The sequence below is a fragment of the Castor canadensis genome, chromosome X (assembly GCF_047511655.1).
Source record: "Castor canadensis chromosome X, mCasCan1.hap1v2, whole genome shotgun sequence".
In the NCBI taxonomy this organism is placed as follows: Eukaryota; Metazoa; Chordata; class Mammalia; order Rodentia; family Castoridae; genus Castor; species Castor canadensis.
Window position 1 is genome coordinate 23,753,905 of NC_133405.1, and position 18,520 is coordinate 23,772,424.

At 46.0% G+C, this 18,520-nt stretch overlaps 1 protein-coding gene across 2 annotated transcripts; it reads left to right on the forward strand.

Annotated features, from left to right (window-relative positions):
• Positions 1 to 1,438: 1,438 nt before the first annotated feature.
• Positions 1,439 to 17,163, forward strand: Igsf1 (immunoglobulin superfamily member 1). 2 transcript variants are annotated; one of them, XM_074062704.1, is made up of 21 exons: positions 1,439 to 1,527; positions 1,652 to 1,713; positions 4,034 to 4,161; positions 4,301 to 4,327; positions 4,721 to 5,002; positions 5,322 to 5,609; positions 7,450 to 7,734; positions 7,985 to 8,278; positions 8,736 to 9,014; positions 9,315 to 9,435; positions 11,314 to 11,384; positions 11,481 to 11,513; positions 11,903 to 12,193; positions 12,441 to 12,719; positions 13,417 to 13,704; positions 14,479 to 14,766; positions 14,955 to 15,242; positions 15,420 to 15,707; positions 15,829 to 16,107; positions 16,505 to 16,628; positions 16,749 to 17,163. In XM_074062704.1, the coding sequence occupies exons 3-21, from the start codon at positions 4,092 to 4,094 to the stop codon at positions 16,882 to 16,884; spliced, it is 4,011 nt and encodes a 1,336-aa protein (XP_073918805.1). In that variant the 5' UTR covers positions 1,439 to 1,527; positions 1,652 to 1,713; positions 4,034 to 4,091; the 3' UTR covers positions 16,885 to 17,163. The 2 variants fall into 2 exon arrangements, with proteins under 2 accessions (XP_073918805.1, XP_073918806.1); XM_074062705.1 differs by lacking the exon at positions 13,417 to 13,704.
• The last annotated feature ends 1,357 nt before the right edge of the window (positions 17,164 to 18,520 follow it).

Consider the following 18,520-nt stretch of genomic DNA (forward strand, 5'->3'; position numbering starts at 1 on the left):
GCCACAAAGAAGTCCTCAACAAACATGTGTCAAATTAATGGCTGCTTGCTGAGCCTTTGCCACTATGTAGTGGCTTACGTGAGTTTTTATTCAATCCTACCCAAAACCCTGCAGGGTAGTAAGTGCAATTATTACCCTCATTTTACAAATAAGAAAACGCGACTTGGAGAGGTTAAATAATTAGCCCAGAAACAAGTATTCATATTTATACAGTTATTTTAATCATTATGCAACAGTCTGATGTTTAAAATGTTGTGTAAGAACTGAGAATGCCAGAAAGCCACAACTGCTATCTTCTGATACGTGAAGATATGATATCCAATGGGCCAATTAAAAGAACTGTTACTTTATTTTTTACATAGTTTGTTCATGAATTGAACTATTTTTCATGAGATAATTTATATTCCTTTATGAAGATAAAAAATGCACATAAAGTAAAATTTGGCTATTTTTTAAATCAATCTGTCTGTGAGCCCATTGGATGCTCTATCATAGCCTCATCACGTATTACATGTTCAGAGCTTTGGCTAGTTTCTCACCCACCATTATCATTTTTAAAAGTCTTTTATAGCAGGCATGGTGGTATACACCTGTAATCACAGCACTCTGGAAGCTCAAGCAGGGGAATGGCAAATTTGAGGTCAGCCTCTGCTGTACAGTGAGACCCTGTCCCCCCCCATATCCCCCAAACACACAGGAAAAAAAGAACAGAGAAAAAAATTCTTGTTGTCAACAAAATTTGCAAAAGTTGCTTTATAGTGTGGAAATCACCTTGCTCTTGGGTAGTTGAGGAAGGCTTTAGAGATTAATAACAATAGAAGTGGCAGCAGAAGCAGCTGTCATTTATTGAGTATCTACTGTGTGCCAGACCTACTTAGTGCTTTGAATTTTACTTGAATTAGCTGGGTTCTGCTGTTTGTTTTTGGTTTTGTTTTAATTTTTTAAATGGGGGGGAATGGGATTCAGAGAATCTAACTCACTTGCTTGGTATCACACAGCTGGTATCACACAGCTACTGGATGTGCAATCTGAACTGAAATTTAAATTCGTATGTCTCTAAAGTCTGGGCTTTTATCCCAAACCGGACTTTGAAGACTGTCCAAGTTTCTTAACCCTATCTGAGCTTCAGTTTCCTCATCTATGAAATTGAGGGCAGAAATAATTATCTTGCAGGGTGTTGTGAAGATTTAGATGGCGCAGGGTTCGGGGCACATAGTAGGTGTTTAAAGCATGGCGGCAGTGTTTATGAATACACGAGGGACTGAGTGAGCAGAGGAAGACCTGAGATCCCTTTAAAGGCACTGGGGAGCCAGAGAAGAGGATCTCCAGCTTTGGCTGATCTTAAGAGCTGGCCCTCTCCTCTCCAGTATACAGTGACCCAATGAAAGTCTGAGCGACAGGCAGGGGGCAGGGGCCTGAGTTTGGCTCTGGCAACCTCTGCAGGGAGCAGGGAGGAGGCGGGTGCTGGGAGGGGCCTAGAAATCCCGGTCGGCAGAGGACTGCAGGTGCTAGGCAGAGTTGGTGTAGGTGGGCTCGGGAGCCTGGCGAGGGAGGGGAGGAGGTTGGGGCGGGCGGGCCGGCGGGCGGGGGAGAGGGAGGCGGGGCTGAGCCCGAGAGGCCGGCCTTAGACAGCTCTTCCCATGCCGGGCAGTTTGCTGCATCTGGAGGAGCTCACCGGAGAATCTCCAACATAGGAGCGGGCCTTCAACTACCGTAAGTACCTGCAAATGAGCGCATAGTCCAGTGGCTGAAGATTAATTACTGGCCACCAGATCCTAAAGAAAACCCCGAAAGAGTCTCCCTGCAGTAATTAATTGCCGTAAATCAAATTGCTCCCCAGTCTGTCCCCCCACCCCCTTCATCCCTGCCTTTCTCCTTCCCTCCCCGGATCTCAGCCCTGCCTCGCTGAGAAAATCTCTAGGCACTAGAGCTAGCTTCCTTTTTCCTTCTCAGTCTTCCCTCCAAACCCTCCGTGGAGCGTGTACCCGGCACCCCGCCGAGCCCAACCCCTTTGATTCCTGGAGCCCTCAAAGCTATGCAGGGGGCGAGCCATTTAGACATTTCGGGCATGTCACCCTCAAAAGCGCCGCGGCGCTTCCTAAGGGTGGGGAAAGTGCTTGGGGTGAAGTGGAAGGGAAGGGTAAAAGGGCTCAACTGCCTAAGTTTGGGTGGGGGGGTGAAAGGGCAAAAATGGGCGTGGCCAATTAACCTGTAGCTTAGGGCTGTTCCCACATTCCCTGGGCATAAGATTCATCATTTTAGCTGGATATAAATGGTACAGTTTCCTTAGTGATTGAGGAATGGTCAGCCATGCTGAGAAAGCCATTTTTCCTGACTCCACTAAGCCCCCAGGAGGCAAAGACCCCGATTTGGTGATCCTTGTGGTAAGGATGGACGCTCAGATGACATTTACTGGGTGGAATCACAAGTTGAACCTTCCTCTTGGCAGAAGAACCTAGCTTCCCCCAATAAATCTTAGCTCAGCACCTCAGTGGAACAAAGCAACAGGGTGGCACTCAAGCCTTGGCTTGGCCCTCAGAGGAGTAAGGACCAGGGGATATAGGTGTTGCGATGGGAAGAGCGGCTTTCGTGTCTTAAGCCACTTGGATGCCCCCTTTGTAAACACGGGGAAAATCCCACCTTTTTACCTGGAATATTCATTCCATGCTTTTCACTGTACATACACTGTCTCTAATCCAACACAGCAATACTGGATAAATATTATTCCCCCATTTAACAGGTAAGAAAAGTTCAGAGATGGCCAAAAAAAATAAGTATCCTTCAATGTAAAGTGAGTAATAAAAAACAGAGCACTGCTCTTCTTGGATCTCTCACTGTTCACCTGCTCTCTACAGACCAGATGTTTTGAAAACAAATCTTCTTTTTCTGCTCCTCTATCCTGCCCACTGTTAGCACTGGGCTAAGTTAGGGGATAGGGTCCTAGAATCAGTTTGGGGAAGCAAAATCAGCACCTTTCTCTGTTCAGGGTGCTGCCTCAATCCCTCTACTGAGATAAGATCAGACACCTGGGGGATCATCCAGGACTTCATACTCTGAATAGAGATTTAGTGGAGAATTAGCCTGAGTTTATGTGGTGAGGACACACTTTCCCTTGGCAATAGGTCACAGGGCAGAGGAGAAGAAAGGCACAAAAACTCTGAGCTCCACCACCATATGTATATTCAGGGCCTATGTTCAGACCTCTCTGAACTCAAATATCTTTGCTATATTCCCTAAAATGCAAACAATTCCATTTCATGAGGGTCAGTGAACAAAGCTGCTTAAATATTATAGGCAACCCATGAATCATTTACACCTTACATTTATTAAGTATTAGCAGCATGATTCTCCAACACCTACTTGAGATGGGGGTTTTGAGTTTTGGGGGTTAAGAGATAAGCATGAGTCAGATCTGAAGCACCCCACAGAAGGGGAGGTTTTCATGGGATCAGATAGGAAGGGCAAGGGAGGATGAGGGGGTTCAAATGTTGACTCTGAAAACTTAAGTAGTGATTTTAGCGTATAGGCCTTATAGTTAAACATGGATTTGAATTTTGACTTTAATATTTAATATCTTTTAACTTTCAGCAAATTACATATCTTCTCTAAGCTTCATTTCCCTCATCAACAAAATGGGGGTGGTAGTGATGCCTCCTTTGCTAAGTTGTTGGAGAACTCATTTGTGTTTGTGTGTGTTTGTGTGTGTGTGTGTGTGTGTGTGTGTCTTAGTAAAGGATCTGAAAAGGCTCCTCCCACTTCAGGCTTGTATTAGGTCACTTTCTGAGCCTTTGCAATCCCAGAGAAAAATAGGCAGTTCAAGAAAAAATGGCATCTTAAATAGTAGTAAAGACCTTGAATGGGGGATGGGGATGTAAGGACAAGGGCAGGCGAGGAGGGGAAGTAGCAGGTGGCCTTGTAATAATGTGCATGCCTGTGAGGGAGTGGAATGTTGGGTTGTCAAGTGCAGTTAGTGATGTCAACTAAACTTTAAGCAAGAGAATAAGCCCCCTAGTAAGAACAGTTCTGCTTTTAGATCCCACCACCTGCTGAAGACCAAAACACTTCAAGACTCATCCAGCTCCAGAGGCCCCATGACCCTGGACAGACCAGGGGAGGGGACTACCATGCTGCGGACATTCACTCTCCTGCTTTTTTGCATTCGTGAGTACAAGGAAGGGGTGAGGGGCAAGTGGCCCTGTCATAGGTGTCCCTATGAGTGGGCTCTTTGGATAGGGTATTAAGGTTGGAGGGCAGGGTGGGGAAGGGGGGGGGTCTCTTTCAGCATAATCTCTCTTTTCAGGACTGAGTCTGGGTATGACCTCGATTGGTAAGTGAATCCTTCCCACTCAGGTACCATCCTTCCTGAAGGATCCAAGACATTGGCCTGCCTATATAACCCTGAACATAACTTCCTTGAGCTCCCAAAGATAGATTAGGCTGCTTGGGAATCTGAGCCCCTCCCTTCATGACTTGGTTTCCTAGGAGGAGTGAACAGTTTTATCTCAGATGGGAAAGAAACTAGACTTGCCTTTTATTCCCCAGTTCATTTGGATTCATGAACAAATATCCCAAGATTCCTCTTCCAGACTCCTCATGATCAGATAATCCCATCCCCAGGGGAAGGCAAAAAGAGGGATCTGGGTGAGAACTATTTTTGGGGTACGTTGTGGGAGGGAGAGGGCTGGACTGCTCATATCTTTGTGACCTTTGGGAATGACAGTGATGGAAACCCAACCGGAGCTGTGGATAGAGTCCAACTACCCCCAGGCCCCTTGGGAGAACATCACACTTTGGTGCAGAAGCCCCTCTCGAATATCAAGCAAGTTCCTGCTGCTGAAGGATAAGTCACAGATGACCTGGATCCGCCCTTCCCACAAGACCTTCGAAGTTTCATTCTTCTTAGGTGCCCTTACTGAGTCCAACACAGGTCTTTACAGGTGCTGCTACTGGAAGGAGCCAGGCTGGTCAAAGCCCAGTAAAGTTCTAGAGTTAGAGGCACCAGGTAAGATAACAAAGGTAGATACTCAAGAATAGGCTTTGGCTCTTGATGTCAAATTTGCCTTCCCGAGCCAGGATTTGTTTAATTCATTCATTTCCCTCATATGCATGCATGTATGCACAACACAGTTAGGAAATTAGTGCCTGCTCTGTATTAGGATTGCACAGGGAGGATACAGACTCTGGAACAGAAGTGGGGGAAGGACAGGTGATAAATAAGGATCATACAGGGAAATCAGATTTAAAGTACAGCTCTCCTCTGCTTCTACTGGGGCAGCACTATCCTTGCTCTACCTAATGCCAGTTTGTTCTTTCCTTCCAAGGCCAACTGCCCAAGCCCATCTTCTGGATCCAAGCTGAGACCCCTCCTCTTCCTGGATGTAATGTTAATATCCTGTGCCATGGCTGGCTGCAGGATTTGGTATTCATGCTGTTTAAAGAGGGGTATGCAGAGCCAGTGGATTACCAAGTCCCAACTGGGACAATGGCCATATTCTCCATTGACAACATGACACCTGAGAACGAAGGGGTTTACCTCTGCCGTACTCACATCCAGATGCTCCCCACCCTGTGGTCAGAGCCCAGCAACCCCCTGAAGCTGGTGGTAGCAGGTGGGTGTGGCCATGGCTGCTGGCATCTGACAATTGTTATCCCAGGGATCATGGCTGGCTGAGGTTTCAGGTTTTACTTTCCTCGGCCAGGTTCTAGCCCTGTAAGGTCTGTGAGATGCAAATTAGAACCATACATGCTGCCAGGCAGATGTGTGGGAGCTGATCATTTGGCTAGTGATTGAGCCCAGCCAACTGTCTAGCAGCTTCAGCGCATCGCAGCTTTCTTGTTCTTGTCTTGCTGACTATCATGCTTTCAATTCATCCATTCAACCAATATTTATTGAGCACCTAATATGTACCAGGCACTGCCACTGCAGTCTTAAAACTGATTCAAAAAATTTTAAATGCATTTTATTTGTGATTATTATTTTTAAGTGTGAGAAACAGAACAAGTTGCTAGTGCTAGTGATTAAAAGCAAAATAAATAAAAAAGAAAGTGATGGATCATATTTTAGAAATGGCTTGATAAAAATTACTTTGGTCCCATATTCATGAAGCTAGTAAAAGTAGCACCAAGCACTAAACACAGAAGAAAGCCTCCCCAAATATCCACATGCTAGACACACACTGCAGTCCCAATTTTCCCATCCTGTGGCCTGGATGTTTCCAGATGGAATTGGCCAGATTTAATTTTGTCCCTTCATCAAGCTAAATAGACTTGGGGTAAACCATGGTGCTACAAAAAGTACACTGGTCTTAGAAGTAGTAACCCTGGTGTCTAGTTCCACCTCTGATGCTGCCTCCCTGTGCAATCTTGAACAAGTCACTCCACTTCTCTGTTGATTTCCTCTGCTCTAAAATGGGATAACAATATCTGACCTATTGTGTAATGCCTCCTGTGCTTGAGTTTCCTGATTTGCAAAACTGGTATAAGAAGAATGCCTACCTCACAGGGTTGTTGTGAGGATTTCCCTAAATATAATATATGTACAGTGCCTGGCATATAAGCTCTCAATAAATGGTGGATATTAATTTTATTAGTATAGCTTTTTATTTAGGATCAAAGAACAAAGGACTACCTGTTTGGCCTGCGTGTATGGATGCTTGTTTCACACATACCCTTCCAGCATAGATTCTACTAACACATACTTCTGTAGTTACTGTCCTTCAGTATTTCCCACCAGCCTCTATGTGTTTCTGCTCACAGGGACAGAGTCTTCTTTACCCTTATACCCATAGGCCTATGTGATGTCTAATGCACCCTAAAAGACCCATGAATATATGACAGAGCTGATCCTTCCACAGTAGATGGGTGGGTGTACCGGGGATTGGGCTGAGGGTAAGAAGAAGTGGTTTGGAGGTGAAGCTTGACCTCACTCTTGTAGTACAACTGTTTTAGAGGAAGAATCAACAGAAATAGGGGTGGGACTCCATGAACAGAGATTTCATGTAGTTACAGACTTACTAACCAAGCACCCTTCTGACCTCTGCCAATTTCGTGTTGGAAGAAGGATCTTAAGTGAGCTTAATGTGTTCAAATGCTCTCCTTAATCTTGCAGTAATAGCCATGTACTACAAAGATGGAATGAAAGTCATTTTTGGAGGTTTACTTTTTCAGGTTGTTGGAAGAAATACATTTGTCATTTCAAGGATCTGAAGATACATGGAATTATAAGTGTAGACATTCCATTAGGATACACACATACACACGGTTAGAGCTGAGTGGAGCTGGTGAGAAGGAAGGGGCATAAATGAACCTACTCTTAATTACATAGGAAGGAGTAGAGAGGAATGGGTAAATCCTCAATTACTACTCTTTGTCCAAAGGAAGTAGGAAAACAAAAAATAGGACAAAGAATAACCATCTTACCTCTAACTTCAGGGTCTCTTCCCTTTCTAGGACTCTACCCCAAACCAACTCTGACAGCCTATCCCGGGCCCATCATGGCACCTGGAGAAAGCCTGAATCTCAGGTGCCAAGGGCCAATCTATGGAATGACCTTTGCTTTAATGAGGCTTGAAAACTTGGAGAAGTCCTTTTACCACAAGAAGCCAATAGAAAACGAGGCATATTTCTTCTTCCGGGCTCTGAAGATCCATGATACTGGACATTACCTCTGTTTTTACTATGATGGCTCATACAGGGGTTCACTACTTAGTGATATCCTGAAAATCTGGGTAACTGGTAAGAGAGGGGTATGCTATGGAATAAATGTAAGGGGATATGGATGTAAAACACCTTCTGGGTCCCCCCACCTCAGGGTACCTAATCATGCAGCCAGGGATAACAGCGGAGAAAGAAGCAGAATTTATACTGCTGGGCTTAGCAAGGGACTTGCCAAGTGGTAGACTGGAGGAAGAGGAGCAAAAGAACCTTAAGTAGTGGGAGGGGGAAGTCAGGCCATTAGCTTTTTGTATTTTGGGTCTCTTCCTAGACACTTTTCCGAAGACATGGCTGCTTGCTCTGCCCAGTCCTGTGGTCCAAATTGGTCAGAACGTGAGCCTGCGATGCCAAGGACCAATGAATGGAGTGGGGCTTGCACTCTATAAGAAAGGAGAAGAAAAACCACTTCAGTTTTTGGACACCACCAGCGTCAATGACAATCAATCATTCTTCCTCAACAATGTGACCAATAATGATGCTGGCATCTATACCTGTCACTATGTTCTCACCTGGAAGACCTCCATTAAGATGGAAACACACAACACTGTTGATCTTGTGGTTGTAGGCAAGTGTTAACATCTGTTTTTATCTTCACCCTGTTTGTTTTTATTATCATTGCCACACTGTCTAAGAGGGAGCTAGTGGTCTTTTGTACTTGGAACCATGAGCCAAGGATAAAACACTAGAAGGGTAGTGTAGAACACTCTCCACATCCTTTAGGGATCTTCTCTCCCAGGATTGTTTCTCAAGCCCCATCTCTCAGCCTGCCCAGCCCCGCTGGGCCAAAAAATTCTTTTCCTTCAGGCCAGGAGAAGCTTATAGGTATGAGGTCTTCCCAACTGAAAGACAGGAGCAAGGAGTCTTTAGAATACCAAGAAGAGGGCAAAGGAATTCGAATACATAGTCAAATTTTGAAGTCACTGCTCAAGTGGAAATAGAGGAAAGGAGGACCAAACATTTGGTGGCAGAGAGGGTACTGGTATCAAGGGTCCTTCTCACTGTAGTCTCTGGATTGGTTTCAGATAAGCCTCCCAAGCCCTCTCTGTCAGCTTGGCCCAGCACCGTGTTCAAGCTAGGAAAAGCCATTACCCTTCAGTGCCGAGTATCTCATCCAGTACTTGAATTTTCTCTGGAATGGGAGGAAAGAGCAACATTCCAAAAATTCTCAGTGGATGGAGACTTCATCATCACTAATGTTGAAGGGAAAGGCACAGGGACCTTCAGTTGCAGCTATCGTGTTGAGGCACACCCTAACATCTGGTCACATCGCAGTGAGCCTCTGAAATTGATGGGGCCAGCAGGTGAGAGGGTAACTTCTCACAGGAAAACCCTTCCATGCCCTGGGATCTCAAATCAGGGCCTAGAAAGTTATGGATGTCAGGGTTCCTGGGTTTGGGTGCTCTTTCTCTGGGGGTGGTATAAGGATCCCTCAAAAGTAGTAAGCAGGGGGTTCCCATTCTCCATGAAAAGGAAGGTCACTTCTGCCTCACCTTCCAAGTAAAAACCCTGATCTCAGTAACCAGCTCCCTCTCCCTCTCATTGAATGTATTCACCTGCCCCATCCCATCAAAGCCCCTGTTTCTGGTCTTCTCTGGCCACAGGCTCTCTCACCTGGAATTCCGTACTGAATGAAGCTATCAGATTGTCCCTAATCATTCAGCTTGTTTCCTTGCTGTTGGTAGTGCTGTGGATACGGTGGAAGTGTCGGAGACTCAGAATCAGGTAATTGTCTTGTCCCAGCCCCTGTTTCCCCACCAAGCTGAGTCTGTGTTCTCCAGCCTCAGGAATGGGTCACTCCCTGGTTGAGACAAGCCACATGGGCATGCCCTATATATCACTGTCTTCTGGGCTTAGGAGACAAGACTTTCTCACCCCAGCTGTTTCTCTTTCACCTTAGAGAGGGGTCATCACCCAAGCCAGAGGGTGGAGAAATGCATAACTCTCAGAGTCTAGACAAGTAATCAGAAGTGCACTTACTGACCCCACTCCTCCAAGAGTGCCCAAACCTTCCCCCAAACCACCCTCAGGCGTGATTGTTGTCTCCTCCATTAACTTGCTTTGAACTTGTTCTCTCCTAAGAAGCTACCCTGTTCTGTCTCTTGGGTCTTTATCCAACACCTATCTCAACTTTTCACCCTTACCTCCAGCTCAAGGGCTAGAAAGTCTTGTGGTCTATCCTAGATGCTTTAGAAACCAGTCTCTTTGTCACTCTGGCCTCCAGCCACCTGTGCAGAGCATCCTGGGAATATAGTCTTAACCTGTATAGGCATCTGATGAGGCAATAGATGGAGCCAAGGAATATGACTGTTTCTCTGACCCACAAAATGGCAAGCCAAACAGATCCTCCTGCTATTTCCTTTGATCTTTTGGTGTCCTCTGGGCCATCTACTTCTTTTCCTGATCCCCATAGCTTGTCTTAGGTTACTCCACTTAGCAAGGAGAAGAGAAATGACAGCTCCTAACCCTGTGGAAGTCTCACTTCCAGAATGCTTAGCCCACTTCCCCCCACCCGCTGCTTTTGGCTGTGCCGCTCTGCCACCTTGTGTGTCTGGAATGTTCAATACACAGTGGATGATGACTATGATGATTGCGTGTCTGTGTTTTCCACTGGGATCTGAAGGATAGAGTGTTTGTGCAATAAGAGGGACCCACCTAAGGCTTCTGCAAAACCCATCATCCTTTGAGTTTTCAAAAAGTTTCAGTGAGGAGCCAAGTTGTAGTTCATTCCAGATTCTGTCCTGAGTCCCATATACAATAGGGACCTTCTATTGTGTGACAAAACCTCCAAGTCAGAGGTTAGAAAAGGTGTAGCATCATGTACCTCACCCCAGCTCAGGACCAGTGCTCAAAGAATGAGATCAAAAACCAGATTTCAGAGAAAGCAGCTTGAAAAGCGTGTTTTCCTGACTTGGGTGGGGGGGGGTGGAGGGGTCAGTGTTTTCTATGTAAAAATTGTCAAATGAATTTTGACTTCATGTCATCTAATTCTGTAGGACCATACCACAAAGCTGCTGCATACTTGTAGTTATAATCTGAGGGAATCCCACTCTCTGACAAGCTTAGCTCAGCACTGACAGTTTTCTGGTAATTCATCATTGCTGCCTAGGCAACCCTTCCATAACAAAGGCAGGTGAGGCAGGTCAGTCTGAGGACCAATATTGTCATAATAACATCTGCTTCCAAACTTAAACTGGATGATGGAGAAATACTCAAGGTTGCTCCCTCCACCCTCAACTCCAGCCCCCAGAGCTGCCTATCACACTGAGCTCCAAGAGTTCTGAGAACTGGACATACAAAAGCCTTTTCCCATCTGACATCTCAATTCCAGCAACAGCCTAATCAGGGGCCATGGGGAGCTGACACATGATATAGGCTGGAAAGGAGGGAGGGGTCATGAAAGAGCAAGAGGTTTGTAGGTGATTAGGCCCTCAAAAACAAAAGTCATCGATGTCAGGAAAGATTATATCCCATTATCCTGGCCATACCCAATCCCTATTGGGTAGTGAGCAAGCCAATGACATAAATTGCCGCCCCCTTCTCTCCGCCCTCCCCCTAATCCCAGCAACTCCTCTCCTCTCATCTCTTTTCTGGTCTCGCTAGAGAAGCCTGGTTGCTGGGAACAGCTCAAGGGGTCACCATGCTCTTCATTGTCACAGCCCTTCTCTGCTGTGGTGAGTACAAGGGGGTGGGGAAGGGGCCTGGGCAGAAGGCCCGGGTGAAGTCCTGTGGAGGAGGGGGCAGAGCCCTGGCAGCAGTTTCTTTTGCAGGACTGTGCAATGGGGTATTGACAGAAGAGACTGGTGAGTTTTTCCTGCTCCAGACTGGGACATTCCTCTCTGGAGATCCGAAATAACTACAGAGTGTCAGTGTCAGTGGCCAGGGAGTGACTGGTTGGGAGGGAAGGACAGCCAGGAAGGGGCACTTGCTAAAGTTTTGTTGGCAAAATTCAGCTTCCAACTCTGCTTTTCTGCCTGCAAAATTTCCCCCAAGCTTCTGCACTTTTCTCAGACCCAGGAGACATCCACTTACCCTTACCCCAGCACCTGAGAAAGGAAAGAAGCAAGAAAGGAAGGGATTGGAGTTTGGGTTGAAAGGGGAGGTGGGGAGGTGGGGGGGGGATTCAAGGGCAAAGAAAGGAGGGAGGGGTTAGGAGGAGGAAGGATGGCTTCATTAACTCTGCTGTTTCTAGAAATAATCATGCCAACCCCTAAGCCTGAGCTGTGGGCAGAGACAAACTTCCCTCTGGCCCCGTGGAGGAACTTAACCCTCTGGTGTAGAAGTCCTTCTGGCTCAACTAAGGAGTTTGTGTTGCTGAAGGACGGGACTGGGTGGATAGCAACTCGCCCTGCCTCAGAGCAGGTCCGGGCTGCCTTCCCCCTTGGCACCCTGACCCAGAGCCACACCGGGAGTTACCACTGCCATTCATGGGAGGAGATGGCTGTGTCAGAGCCCAGTGAGGCACTTGAGCTGGTGGGGACAGGTAAGAAAAGGTTGAGGGTCCTCCCCAGAGTGACCCCCAGTGCCCCCTGGGACTCTGATGTTGCTGGGAGGAGAGGAGGGGCACTGGGTTGGGGGAGGGGTGGGGAAGAGAGTAAGAGGAGATGGACAGGGAGAGCCCAGGGCCAGCCAGGAATGGATTTCATTTTTCACTGACAAAGTAACCGAGTGTCCCATCTGGGCAACTCCAAACTTTTGCCTCCTTTTCCCACCCCGTTTTGGTTTTTCAGACATCCTCCCCAAACCTGTCATTTCGGCTTCCCCTCCAATCCGGGGCCAGGAACTGCAAATCCGGTGCAAAGGATGGCTGGCAGGCATGGGGTTTGCTCTGTATAAGGAGGGAGAGCAGGAACCTGTCCAGCAACTTGGTGCTGTTGGGAGAGAAGCCTTCTTTACTATCCAAAGAATGGAGGATAAAGATGAAGGCAATTACAGCTGCCGCATACACACTGAAAAGCACCCCTTCAAGTGGTCTGAGCCCAGTGAGCCCCTGGAGCTTGTCATAAAAGGTAGAGCTGAAAAGGGGATGTGAGGGAGGAGGGGGAGGCAAAGTCTCTGTCAGACACTCCTCTTCCCACCACAAACTTCGCTGCTGGTCCTAGGAGTCTGTGTCCAATCTTAGAGCCAGGCAGGCGTGGTGCTGGGAGTGCCAGGGCCTCTGGCTGCACGATATTAATAGCCATAATTGTTATTAATAGCTTGGGTTTGTAGAGGGTGATTTAATTTTTCTAATTATTTTCCCATCAATTATCTCATGTAACTATAGAGCAAATCTTCAAGGAAGATGCAACAGGTACCATTTCCCACTCTTCTCCAAATGGGCAAACTGAGGCTTAGAGGACCAGCAGAATCCCAATAAACATTCGCCCTTTTCACTAACCTCCTCCCATGTGTCCCAGTACAAGTGAGGATCCATCCAGAGACAATGAGGGATGAGGGTGAGAGGTCCCTGTGCAAGATTTTTAAATATATCTATTTCTGTTTTGTTTTGTTGGCAGTACTGGTGTTTGAACTCAGGGCCTCACACTTGCTAGACAGGTACTCGACCACTTGAGCCACTCTGCCAGTCCTTAAATGCACCTATTTCTGAAAGAAAATACAAAAGAGGGCAGAACAGTGTCCCAGAACCAATATTTGCTGCATTTCCTTGCTTTTTTTCTTAATTTGATTTTTTTTGTATATGTGTGTGTGTTTTTCCCCTTCTAGAAATGTATCCCAAGCCCTTCTTCAAGACATGGGCCAGTCCTGTGGTCACTCCTGGTGCCCGGGTGACTTTCAATTGCTCCACTCCCCATCAGCACATGAGCTTTATTCTTTACAAAGATGGCAGTGAAATAGCATCCAGTGACCGGTCCTGGGCAAGTCCAGGGCCCAGTGCAGCTCACTTTCTGATCATTTCGGTGGGCACGGGTGATGGAGGGAACTACAGCTGCCGTTATTATGACTTTGCTATCTGGTCTGAACCCAGCGATCCTGTGGAGCTTGTGGTGACAGGTTAGGAAGGGGGAGATCCTAGTGGAGGTGGTACTGACCCTGGGACAGTGTGTGGAAGGGCTCTAAGTGGGACAGGAGGAAATGTGCCCTCAAAAGGATACCAAGAAAGTGCTTAGGACAGTGCCTAGCATATGGTGAACAGTCAGTGTAGGACAGCTGCTCATATTATGATTACAGGAAGAAGAGACAAAGGGATAGCGGAGGCAAGTAATTCACTTCTGAGGGAAGAAATGAGGCACACGGGAGTCACCAATCCAAGAGCCAAGCTCAAATTGCCCTATTTCTGAAATCATTTTTGGCTCGGCCTTGAGCTCTAGGTTCAACGTCCACTTTTTCTTTAGCTGAGCTGTCAGAGATTGGTGGGCTGGATGGCCCTCAGAGAATGGAAGAAAACCTTGAAATGTCAGCTGCATGTTATGCAGCTATTACAGATGATAGTTTTCAAAGGCTATTTAACGTCACAGGAAAGTGTTTACAATATAAAGTTAAGTGAGACATATTGGACAACCCAACTGAATACAGTGAGGTGTCAATTACATAAATACTTATAGCTACAAGGACATGGGCATGTATAGAAAAAATAAAATAGAGAGAGACTATAAATATGTAAAGAATAATTATCTTTGTGTTGGTAGAATTGTGTTTTCTTTGTTATTCTTTGATATATTGTCTAATTTTCTACAATTGTTGTTTATTATAATAACATTATAAAAGCAACTTGGAGAACATGGTGGAAGGTGGTCTTCTCTTATGTTGTGATCTCTTTAATTTCAGAATTCTACCCCAAGCCCACTCTCCTGGCACAGCCAGGTCCTGTGGTGCTTCCTGGGAAGAATGTGACCCTGCGCTGCCAAGGGCTTTTCGAGGGCATGAGGTTTGCCCTCCTGCAGGAGAAAGCCCAGAATCCATTACAGTTCCAGAGTGCCTCAGGGAACTCAGTTGACTTCCTCCTCCACACTGTTGGAGCAGAAGACTCTGGGAACTACAGCTGTATCTACTATGAGACAACCATGTCAAACCGGGGCTCCTATCTCAGTATGCCCCTTATGGTCTGGGTAACAGGTAAGCACAGACATGACATGGGACAAGAATAGAGACAATTGGAGCAGGGCTTAAGGGAGGTTATTCTTCCTGGAAGGCTAGGCTAAACCATAGAAGGGAATGGTTGTGTCTCAGAAAATGATAAAGAGTTAATTGAGGCAGTGACAAGTTTCTGTACTCACTATTATCCATCTTTGTTCTCTTTCCAGACACATTCCCCAAACCATGGTTGTTTGCTGAGCCCAGTTCTGTGGTCCCCGTGGGGCAGAATGTTACTCTCTGGTGCCAAGGGCCAGTCCATGGAGTAGGGTACATTCTGCACAAAGAAGGAGATGCCACTTCAATGCAGTTCTGGGGATCCACCAGTAATGAGGGAGCATTTCTGATCACCAACATATCTGGTGCTAGCATAGGGCGTTACAGCTGTTGCTACCACCCTGACTGGACCAGCCCTATCAGGATTCAGCCAAGTAACACCCTGGAACTCATGGTCACAGGTAAGGGGATGATACCCAGGAGTAGGCATGGGTAAGGAAAGGACAGAAAGACTAATTTGTGAGAGATGGCTTTCAAATAGTTCATAAAGAGACAAGCTATAATTATCAAACAGAGAGTCCATGGTGATGCACTGGAAAGTGGCTTCTCCTCCTTGACCAGGAGTTAATTTCTTCCAGGCTTACTTCCCAAACCCAGCCTATTAGCCCAACCTGGTCCCATGGTGGCCCCTGGTGAAAACATGACTCTTCAATGTCAAGGGGAGCTGCCAGACTCAACATTTGTCCTGTTGAAGGAGGGGACTCAAGAGCCCTTAGAGCAACAGAGGCCAAGTGGATACAGGGCTGACTTCTGGATGCCAGTGGTGAGAGGGGAAGATTCTGGCATCTATAGCTGTGTTTATTATTTGGACTCTGCTCCCTTTGCAGCTTCAAATCACAGTGACTCACTGGAGATCTGGGTGACAGGTAAGGTCCTGGAGACTTGAGTAAGCATTTAGATTTTGTAGCTTGTAGCATTTAGTAACAAGAGGGCAGAAGGCTGTGTTCTAGGCCCCTTCTTTTAACTCTGTGTTTTCATTGGTTACAGATAAGCCCCCTAAACCTTCTCTATCAGCCTGGCCCAGCAACGTATTTAAACTAGGGAAGGACATCACCCTTCAGTGCCGAGGACCCCTACCAGGCGTGGAATTTGTCCTAGAACATGATGGAGAAGAAGCACCTCAGCAGTTCTCAGAGGATGGAGACTTTGTCATCAACAATGTAGAAGGAAAGGGGATTGGAAACTATAGTTGCAGCTACCGCCTCCAGGCCTACCCTGATATCTGGTCAGAGCCTAGTGATCCCCTGGAGTTGGTGGGAGCAGCAGGTGAGTAGATAACCCCTCTACAAAAGGTGCTGAAATGATACACCTGGGATCCCAAGGACAGCCCCATGGAAACAGCCCAAATCAGGAGAGGGGAAGGGTTTGGGAGTTGGAGGACTCAAGTATATCATTCTCTTAAAGAGGTGAGGAGATGGGACCTCAGGTTGACTCAAAGATGGTGAGAAGATTCTTTTAAACCCCTCCCCCCTGCTCAGGAAAGGAGGGCTGTCTGCCTTAGCATTTACACTTCTACTGACCACCACCCCCCCTTCTGTGGGCTCAATACATAGCCCTCATGGACTCTGGAGGAGACCAAAGTGAAAGGGAAATAATGAGATCAAGGAGAACATTCATACCCAAATCTCCATGGCCTTTGATTCTGCTCTTTAATACACCACAGGGCCTGTTGCTCAAGAGTGCACTGTGGGTAACATTGTCCGAAGCAGCCTGATAGTGGTGGTTGTGGTGGCCTTGGGAGTGGTGCTAGCCATAGAGTGGAAGAAGTGGCCTCGTCTCCGAACCAGGTAAATACTCACCTTCTGGAAACAAAGTGCTGCTGGAGAAACAATGAACTCCACTATGCAACTTGTTTTCAGGTTGATGGACCTGGATCCTCCCTTACTGGTGTCTTTTTCTTTATACAGGGGTTCTGAGACAGATGGAAGGGACCAGACCATAGTGCTTGAAGAGTGTAACCAAGAAGGAGAACCAGGCACCACAACCAATTCTCCCTCATCAACCTCTCAGGGAATCTCAGTGGAACTGCCAGTCCCAATATAATACTCTCCTCCTTTACAAGAGCTTTTTTTTCCTATCTTTTCCCACAGAAAACTGGGAATCTGACTGGTTATCCTGGGAGTTAGCCCCAACTACTGCTTCTTGGTCTCTAATAACTTGAGTTGAGTCAATGGAATTCTGGGAGTTACAAGCTCTACCAGGGTGAGATGTTTCCTGAAGAAAGGTTCCTTACCCCTATAACTCCTCACTGTACTGATTTACTGGTGCATGAAATTCTATTAAAATGTATTCTTCTGAATAAAGAAAGTATTCACTATTTAACTGCAAAAACTATGGCAGTGGTATTTTGGTGTTGGAAAAAGGGTGTATTGGAAAAGACCTCTGTGGTAGAATAAGAGAACATGAAACTACAGTACAGAGAAAGGAATTCAAGAATGGAGTGGGGGAGAGGGAGGGCTCCAAAATAGAACTTTGCAATTTGGTTTGATATATAGTCACTGAACAGAGTGTCCTTCTGTCCTTCCATCCTATTATTGAATGAATGGATGAATGAATGACAATTTTCTGTTCAAGTTGATCCTAAGGAGGACAAACACTGAAGTCACATTCTTTTCACCATGTTACTTTTTGGTCCATAGTACACCTGCTTTCAAATGGCAGGATTCGCCCTCTGTAGAACTTTGAAACTTGCAAAGTGTGTTTTGTGACCCTTACTAGTACTCAGGGTCATAAATTAGTTCAATCATCTTAAGTATGAACAATTGATAAAAGGTGACACTTTGCCATGCCCTAGAGAGATTCATTTCTCCAAAGGAGAAATGCCTCTAATGATTGAGGAGTAAGTAGTCAGGTGACATGTATAGTTTGGAGCAAGGGACTTCCTAGTGTCCCCTTCCAGGATTTCAAATGAGAGCTAGCTCTCATTCTTAGCTCATGACCTTCCTCCTAGGATCAGCATGTACTTTGCCCCCATCAGTGGGAGTCAGTGCACATTAGGCATGTTGGATTGGGAAGGGGGCTTACTTATCTCCTTGAACCTTGTTCAAGACCTTAGAAGAATTGATCTATGAGTCCTAGAGGAGGTCAAGACCCTTTCAAATATGACCCTAAAGTTCCTCGCTTCCCAGAACTATTTAATTCTAAGCAAATACTGTTCAATAGAACAATATATAAGGGTTCTGCACATGGTGAATTATCTATCCTTAGTTACAATAAAGTTTAGAAAGCAACTCCTAAATTCTTGCATTAGGAAGCTTATTTACCCAGCAAATTAATGAAAAAAAAATGCATCCCATTTCCCTTAATCCTTACAGAATGAAACACTCTCAGTATTATAGACTAATTTGTATTAAGCTCTTTGGAATGTAGAAGTACAAAGTCCCACTCTGATTTCCATTTGATGAGATTCTATTAGTCGTTTATACTGATTTCTTATAGCGTTTCTAAAATTGCATTTCAAAAGTGCTTTTACATTTGAATTTAGCCAAACCTAATTGTTGCTTTGTGGCAAACACCATTCTCTGCCCTCGAACTCTGCATCCCTAACCCTTCATCAAGCTGTGCCTTTTGAACACTGGAAGGAGGCCCATTCTTGGTCCTCGGTTTTAGTATAAAAGTCCTTTGATCAGGTCAGATATGGTTTTCTGATCTTTGAGTGTTTCAAAGTGTTTCTTGTCAA